This window comes from Taeniopygia guttata, chromosome 3 (assembly GCF_048771995.1).
Source record: "Taeniopygia guttata chromosome 3, bTaeGut7.mat, whole genome shotgun sequence".
Classification (NCBI taxonomy): domain Eukaryota; kingdom Metazoa; phylum Chordata; class Aves; order Passeriformes; family Estrildidae; genus Taeniopygia; species Taeniopygia guttata.
Window position 1 is genome coordinate 30744680 of NC_133027.1, and position 9248 is coordinate 30753927.

At 33.7% G+C, this 9248-nt stretch overlaps 1 protein-coding gene across 7 annotated transcripts in view; it reads left to right on the plus strand.

Moving 5' to 3' along the window:
* The window catches only part of FAM135A (family with sequence similarity 135 member A), a 79639-nt gene extending 70822 nt beyond the window's left edge, over positions 1-8817 (plus strand). For all 7 annotated transcript variants that reach the window (XR_012054930.1, XM_072926520.1, XM_072926523.1 and 4 more), the window contains 4 exons: positions 2476-2627; positions 3554-3664; positions 6539-6652; positions 7393-8817. Coding sequence is in view for 6 of the 7 variants with exons in the window: in XM_072926520.1 (XP_072782621.1) it covers positions 2476-2627; positions 3554-3664; positions 6539-6652; positions 7393-7598 (583 nt within the window). In the remaining variant the exon portion in view is untranslated. The remainder of the gene's footprint in view (positions 1-2475; positions 2628-3553; positions 3665-6538; positions 6653-7392) is intronic.
* The last annotated feature ends 431 nt before the right edge of the window (positions 8818-9248 follow it).

The window sequence follows — 9248 nt, forward strand, 5'->3', positions numbered from 1 at the left end:
CCTAAGTAACATTGGTTCATAGAAAAAGAAAAAAAAAGAAAGAAAGTGTTTAATGCTATGCATATATTAAAACATCCGTTTGTTGTTTGAGCACCTCATTGATTATGAATCTTGATTGATTTTTCTTCCTTCCATGAATTTTTATAGTTGGACAGGATTCTTGTTTATTGGCACAGAATAATGAGGTTTTGCTGTGTCTGATTTTTCTAATATGCTCTGAATTGGTAGAATTGTGTCATAAAGCAACTATAAAAACTGTAATTCTGTTAACTTCAGTGTGTTAATGATTTATTCTGAAAATTGTAATATTGCCACCTAGTGTTCATTGCTTTTGCAGAGATGGATTACATTCCTGTTTTACACTTTCAAGACCCTATTTGAAGGATTTTCCTTTTCCTCCTCTTTTTGATTTGAGCAATTTTTGAAACCTTTCTCTATTGAAAAACAAATTTAAGGCTTATTATGGGTTCACCTAAGCATGTGAATTGGATCACATTGTATTACTGTAACATTTATTATATTTCTAAGACTTTCCAAATTAACTTCAAGTGTTTAGTCTTTGAGGTACATTCACATAGTTGATTGTGAGCTTCCAGTTTTCCTCAAAATTGATCTTTCATGTTTCTGAAGTTTGGGTTAAGTATGCCTGTACTCTTAGGGATGATAGAATTGATAAATGGATTGCTGTTTTTTTCACAGAAAATGCCCTTTGTTATGGTACAGTATAAGAGTTTCTCAGCCCCTTATGACGTTTAGTAAATACTGTCTGAACTGTAGGAGAACTGTCAAGAGAGTATCTCTGCTAATGCTCAGATCTTCTTTAGAAAACAATCTGTTTTACTTAAAAGCAGTTACATCACACAGATCATCCTCAGGTCAACTCAATTTCTGTGGGCATTTACTTGTTCTTAAAGACATCCGTGGTTTTATTGCTCTTGTGTGGAGTTTTATGAAGTCCTTCAAGGGAATAGTTTTAAATTTTAGTATTCAAAAGAGCAGCTCAGTATTTTGTTTTGCAAATGCACTGCTGTTTTGCTGATACCACAGAGGATACATAATCTTTCATTTCAAAATTAGGCAAATATAGCAAACTCGAGCAAATAATTTCTCATACAAATAATATTGGAAATCTAGCAGTAAAAGCAACTGAACACATACATGCTTAAACTATGTATTAATAATGGACAAAACCCCTTTTTGTGTTATAGAAATGCATAATTATTTGGAAGCTTAGGAGTTCAGGGTGGTTCTGCCATTCTATAACCAATTGTTTGAAATTTTAAATTTATTTTTAAATTGGTATTTTCTGAGAGCTTTCTTGCTTGGGAAGTATTTAAACAGTCTGTTTTATATACTGTTTAAATAAACAGTCCTCTGTTTTAAGGACTGTATCTTACACAGATGTTACAAGAAGCTTTGTCTTAGTTACTTTTGTTTATGAATGTAGTGATACAGAGCAAACAGAAAGGATGATCCTAGAGGAATAATACTGTAGCACATATGTGATCCAGCAGTGATAGTTCCACTGTACATAATTTTGGATGGTTGTCTGTTCTCACTGTATCCTGGGGTTGCCTCTGTAATGCAGGACGGCACTTCTTCCTTCTAACTTTGTGAGTCTGTTCTTCTTTAAGTCAGTGCCTAGTTTGGTGTGGTCCTGACCTCAGCTGGGATCTTTAAGCATAATAACTAGAATTGCTTAATTTTGTAGTGTTTGTTTTAAAGAAATGCTTTGTATAGGCTTTCATATGACAGTAAGCACCTCACATTAAGTAATATTTATCCTTAGATACAAGAAGCTAAAGAGTTCCATCCATCTTTCCCTTAAATTGCTTAACTGGGGAAACACCTGAAAGTATTATTGTCCTGACAGAGACATATTCTTCAATTGCTTGCTTAAGCTGATAATCACTTCTTTTGAAAAGGTCACATCTGCTGAGCAGATCTGAGATGTTGCTTCTGTTTTTAAATAATCAGGTTCAGTTAAGTAATGGTGTTCCCCCCATTAGGACTACCTTTGGAATCTGTCTACACCAGATTGTTTCAGGAATGCTCCTACATTTATCATATTGAGTGCCATCGCATGCCAAAGTAATGATGATTTCAGTCATGCATGGCTCATAAAATATTTTCTTAATAGTTGGTGCTAAGGGAAATGAACCCAGAAATAGTCTTGCGTTTGGGTGGTAGATGCTGGTGGAAGGATAGTTTGGTTTTGTTAGCTTTTCAAAAGTGCTGTATTAAATATTTCTGGAGGACCTCAAAATATGTTTGTAATGAGGTTGTGCAGCTTGAGAGACATGGACAAGCTATGCCTCCTGAATTACATAAAATACAGGTCTGAGTGGAAACTTTTAATTAATTTTTTTCCTATGCTCTTTTAGCATTTCATGACACCGATTTACTTTTTCTGTGAAAAGAAAAAAAAAATCCTGCTATAAAATTCCATGTCATATTGCTTTTTCTCTTTAACAGCTTTATTGGACACTCACTGGGTAATTTAATAATCCGTTCAGTGCTCACAAGACATCGATTTAAGTATTACCTCAACAAACTTCATACCTTCTTGTCTCTGTCTGGACCACATCTTGGTACCCTCTACAACAGCAGTGCTCTTGTTAATACAGGTGAAGTATTATTTTCAGTAGTATTAGTTTAGGGGAAATCTTGTCTTTGAAATGAACTTAGCAATTTTATGTGGGGTGCACATTTCTGCATTACTATGATTTTGAGAAACTGCATATTTCACTGTCATAAGCAGAGAGAAGGGTTATTAAAGTATCAATAAATTTTTATTGACTATTACTTAATATTATTACTTAATAAAGTATCAATAAAAGGATGTGCAAGCGGTGATTGGCATAAGTATTTTCCAGTATGTTTGGTTCAGATTTTCTGTTGCAGCATAAATAAACTCTAGTTTTAATCTGTTGAGTTCAATTTATAATAAACTGAATTGAATATACTTAATCTGCCAAACAATTATATAAGATACATTAAAATAATTCTAAACTATTGGTGTCTTTTCTCTCAAAAATGCCTTACAACCTGCCGTGTGTTTCTGCAGATGTGCATGGTGAGGGAGGCAAAATTTTCTGAAAAGTTAGTTAGTCACCTATTAATTATTATTGACTAATAAAGAGAAATAGCACCATAGAAAAGTTTGTACTGTGGTATTCCTGTGAGAAAATTCTGCTTCCTTTTTTCCAGTTACATTTAATTAGTTCAGTTTAGAAACTGAAGAAGTAATGTCTGTTGTTTTTTGAACATCAAAATGTTCTAATGCTATACAAATTATTGGAATAGAATGTGTATATTCTGGCTAACATTATTTACACTTTCTGGAAGTTTTTTTTGTTGGCAGGCATGTACATTAGTGGAAATAAAGGCCTTCATGCTTCATTGTGTAGATAGACAGGAAAGAAAATGAAAATGAAATGAAAATTTAAATTGTTTCTGAGAGACTGTTATGAACTTTATATATAACACTTACATTTAATTGGTTTTTATATTTTATTGTGGATCTATACTAATGTTGTACCTAACATTGCAGGACTGTGGTTTATGCAGAAATGGAAGAAGTCTGGTTCTTTATTGCAACTGACATGTCGAGACCATTCAGATCCACGACAGACATTCTTATATAAACTTAGCAAAAAAGCAGGTAAGCTTTGTTAATGCTTCTTATCTCTTAAAGGCACCTGTGTATAAATATGAATAGGAAACCTAAAAAAAAAAAAAAATGAACTTATTTTCAAAAAGTTCCTGTTTCAGTTTTAATATTTAAGAGTTGCTTTAATCCTGTATTCTTCAAGTAAACAGTAAACCATTTCTGTTGCAGAGGTACGGTATTATTTGAGACTTTCCTTCCTAACTAATGAGCAGAACTTGAGTGCAGCCATTACACCAATAGATAAATAGAGGATTTTTAAAATATCTAACTGTGAGGCACTGTGTGGTGAGTCAAGTGATGTGCCAGCAGGAGGGTAGTTTCCATTAAGCATTATAAAATTATTGAGGATTCATCTGACAGGTGTATGTGAATGTGTGTCAGTCAAGCAGCTGTGGAGCCAGAGATGCTTGTGCTGTTTTGTGAAAAATCCAGGCACACTCCTAGATCAAAATATTTCTAGGTTGTCACAGCTGGAATTTTGTTAAGGGCAATGAAGTACAAATATATGGGCAGGAAAAGATGGGACATACAGCTCTTGAGGTGCTTGAATATAAAATTTAGAGGACTTGGAAGAAGCAGAAAGTAATAATGAAGGAGGAAGAAGAAAAATCATAGGTAAGATAGGAATATTGAACAAAAATTGATTTTAGAAAAAACTTAGGGTTCTCTTACCCTTCTCTTCCGAAGCTACTATCATGAAATGATTTTGTTGATGATATAGTAATATCTAAAGCTGAACTGGTATCTAAAGGTAAACTCAATCTAGTTTTGCTGTCTTTTGAAAATAAATGTATGAATATAAATAGAAGTTATGTGAGAAGTTACACACTAGATGCTGAGTAAGACTGTGGGACCCCTGCTAAGACATAATCAGATTAATTGATCAGTTGGCTTTAAAAAAATTCGTATTCCAGGGTTTTTATGTGTATGTATCTCAACATGGCTAGAGACACTGTCATTTGAGTACTAGAGTCTGTTATAGAAGTGTGACATATTTTCTGATGGCAGACCTTTATATGACAGGATTTTTGAAAGACCTGGATAGCATTGTCTCCAGAGTTATAATGTGCATTTCAGACTTTGTTCCCCATAAATGGTAGAAGAAATACAAAAGTCTTCAGGCTCAGTTTCTGCTTTTCTTTATTACCAAAGAGATAGAAAGAGCTGTATTTTGGGCCACAGCCTCAGCTGCACCATGTTGTTTCCAGGTCCTTCAGTTAGGTCAATGTAAGGGAGAACGAAAGGCTGGGGGCGACAGGAGAAAGAGATTTGGAAAATTAATTATTTTAGATAAGGAGAAAATAAAGTAAGTTTTATGCTTCCCTCACAGAGAAGGAAGAAAGTTTTCCTTTGAGGGGTGAGTTAATATACTGTGTGTACAATGTAGGAGTTGGTGTCTTTAACTCTTGATATGTGTACAAGGCCTGCTTCTGTCCTGCCATCTCTTTCTTCTCTCAGTGGGCATACTTGACTCTCAGATACAAGGTGAGAGGCATTTGGGATTCCCCAACCTGCACAATTCCTCTTTTCAGATTCTAAATACAGGGAATTTGTGTGCTGGTCTCAAAAATTATTCTAAACATAAGTCTTTCCAGAAGTCACTTAACCCCAGGGTACATGAAAGAGATTGACAACACTTTTGAGAAGTGTAGCCCTGAATTTGCAATTTCTGTTGATTTTTGTGATCATATAGTTAAATAGGGGTCTAAGATGAAGAAACATCTGTTACTGCTTAATGTGGTGTCTTCTTTGGACATTGGCTTTGCATCTGGGAAAATCCCTAAGGTGGGAAAATCCCTAAGGCAGCAAAATCTAAAACTTGCTGTGGATCCAGCAGGTGGTGTTTTGAGGGTTCAAGGCCTCAGCTACATAGTTGTATGGTGGCTTGTGACTCCTACATAGTTGTATGGTGGCTTGTGACTCTAGATTTCAAATTTGTCAAAGAACATACATGTTAAACAGATCCTGTTTCTTAACCCCAAAATGGGTGAAGAATAGGTAAACAGTTAAATTCACTTATCTTATGAAATATCCTATATACTTTCTTTGTTCCTGCTGAAGATTTTGATCACACATTTTCATAATGAAAGATTGATGATACTTATGTCTAAAATATGATATTCAGAAGGGGCTGTTCTAAGGCAAATTATTTTCCTAAAGTGCTCCATTGTGTTTGGCCTAAAGCAGATGGGTAGCACCAGAAATCTGCAGCAGATTTCTAGAGAAAATGTAATAATTTCATGTCTTCTCTGTCATTGCTTGGGGTTCCTACCTTTGCATTGTTCTACTATGAGCGTGCTTGATCAGGAATTAGGAAGTTTGGGTTTAGTTACAAAGGTTTAATTATACTTCGGGGTTGTGTTGGGTGGATTCTGCACCTGTGCTTGAGCTGGTTAAACCTTAGAATGAGGCAGCGCCTTAGAGGCACCTGCACTAGGCGGGCTGTATCATGTATGTGTTGGTGCTAGGCACAAATTCTAATGCAGCTATTGTCTGAAAAATCAGTGAAGACAAGGCAACATTCATCTTTAGGTTTCTTTAAGCCATGTGGAGGCTTTACTCTCTTCTGTATAGCCAGAATCCAACCACTGTATTCCTAAGAAACAAGATGAAGGTTTGAACCATACTCAGTTTAATGAGAAACTCTACAACTGAGCCATAGCCATGTCGGTTGAATATGTACAGAGGAAAAGTTGGTACCAAACACTGCATAATTTTGTAGGTCTACCTATTGTAATTGGCTTTTCTCCCTTTTTGTGCAAGATCCTGTAATAATTAGTGCGAAATATCAGTTGTAAAATGTTTCATTTTTTCAGTAGTAATAGATCAGAGGATTTGTTATAATTATACATTTTTTTCTTGTAGGTCTTCATTACTTCAAAAACATTGTGTTGGTAGGATCTCTGCAGGATCGTTACGTTCCTTATCACTCTGCTCGCATTGAGATGTGTAAAACAGCTTTAAAGGATAAACAATCAGGTAATAAATATCCTACAAAATAAACAAACCACTTAGGTTAAAACCTTACACATATCAATCTCCTCCCATTTAATTCTGACTGCTTAACTGTGGCACCTCTATTATGTGTTTAGAAACTTTGGGCTTACTTTGTAGTAGATGGAGAAAATCCATGTAGAGGCTGACTTGCTTTCTGTGTCTGTCCTGTTCTATTACATGCAGATGGAGATGAGACTGAACAGGTTTCTAGCTCACTGACTTTGATGAAAGTCACGTGAGATAGACATGGCCCTTGATGTATTATTTCATGAACAGGGAGGACAAATAGTTTTGATTTTTGAGGATATCAAATTGTAGCATCAGGCCCTGGGCTGTATTTAGCTGTGGCTTAATAATAGCACTGAAAAAAAGGTAATTTTTCCATAATCAGTTAGGGTCGTTGTACTTACTATTGAGATATCCTAGCACAATTACATTCTAGTGTTATATATTGACAAATAACTTTTATGTGATGTAATCAATTAATACTGATAAGTACATTCTCACTATAAAGGTACAAATATTGACATGCACAGCTTAAAATTATTTTTCCAACATTTCTAGAGGAAATTAAACTTTCTTTATATTCAATCTTTATAGAACCACAGCATAACACATTTCATTACTTCTCTTACTCTGGAATGTGTTCATTCTGAGTTCAAGGTCAAAGAATTGTTTGTTTCTGGCAATTCACACAGTACAACTCTTCTTTTCCTCTACAGGACCAATTTATGCTGAAATGATCCAGAACCTGCTTCTGCCAGTTCTTCAAAACAAGGAATGTAATTTGGTTCGTTATAATGTAATTAATGCATTACCCAATACAGCAGATTCTCTCATAGGGAGAGCTGCACACATTGCTGTTCTTGATTCAGAAATATTTTTAGAAAAATTCTTTCTTGTTGCTGCCCTAAAATATTTTCAGTAGAGAAAAGCATTGTCAGAGACTTGGTTATTACCTCATTAACAGATGAATTCAGATAATGTGTGGTGTTAAAGTATAGCTGCAGCTGTATTTTAAGAGATATTTATACTTTTTATATGGAAGATAATTTATATCATCCACACTTAGGGCTTTTTAACATCAACTTTACTTTCTAGGTAATGTGACTGTGCAATATTTTTTTATTTTGTTCTTTTTACTTTTCTATTACTTTTTCTTAATTTTGGGTACCTAATTATTTGGAGATTAAAGCACAGTGTGTACTTTTGTTTGGTTATTGGCTTTCAGACAACAGAAGTCGATGTTACTTGGCTACATTTTACAAGAGGCTTTAGATGCCAAAAATAAATTGGATTTTAAAATTCTAACAATGTCTTACGTGTTCACTTGTCGTATTTTAGCACTGTAGGAAGTTTAACTGGAAACACAATGAGCTGCTAAAATACTGGATATTTGAAAATTACTATATCTGCTACAGCTTAACAGTTTTTTACAAAATCATTACTGTCATTGTTAAAAATGTTATGCCTGTGGGAATATATTTTCTGCTGATCTCAAAAACATGTTAGTTTACATACTCAAATTTTATGACTGGAACTTTTGTTTTCAGAAGAAAATGGCAACTAAGGATTTTTGAATGTTCAATGATATCTGCCTTCAAATAATTGGGGTTTTGCAAACTGTATTAAGATGGTTCCTTACTCTGTCAGTTCTTCAGATGAAGATGGACAATTTTATGTGGACTTCCTTGTATATACTTAAAATAAGTAAATGTTATAAATTTCTGCAATACTTTTATGAATTTAAACAATTTTTAAATATTGTTAAAATGTTTTATTGACTATAAAGTATTGTAAATATAAATCAATACATCTTCAATTGAGATTATTGTAAACTTCACCTGTTTAGTGACACAGATAAAATGTTTTTGATATACAGGAATGTTAAAGATCTGACTTTCTACTGGTGCTGAATAGTATTGTTTGGTTTCCTCTTCCTTCCCTTTTCTCTGTTTCAAACAATAGTTCACTAAAGCTGGGGGGAAAGAGTTATATGTGCATTCACTAATTGTACACTAATTGTAATGGACATTTTTTGAAAAATATAAATTTGTTGTATAATGCATGTTTATTTTTAGGATTGTGTTATTGCATCTGGTGTTAATAAAATGAACAAATTACTCTAATGAAAGCAATTAAAGAAACTGAAATGTTCTGCTAATTACCAAAATTCTGGGGAGGCTTTTTGTATATAATTAATAATTTTGTACTTTTGAAATTAATATAGCAATAATAATTTGAATTATTATATATATATGAAATGTGTATAATTATAGATGAAGTGATTTTGCATTTGATATGTAATGTTGTATAATAGTCTTTGTAATATATGGGGGGGTTTCCTATAACTTACAAGATGGTGAAATGAGTATCTGAATATCTACAGTTCAGCAATGTATACACTGCAGAGTATTTCATTAGAGTTGTGTTAGGAAAGTCTTTATGACACAAAGGTATCTTTAATACATTCTCACTATAACAATGCCTATTGTTATTTTTTATTTTGTATTATGATGTTGCTATTAAGCTCTAAATGTTTAAATTATGTTCTGGTATCTCAACTGTCTTTTATTTA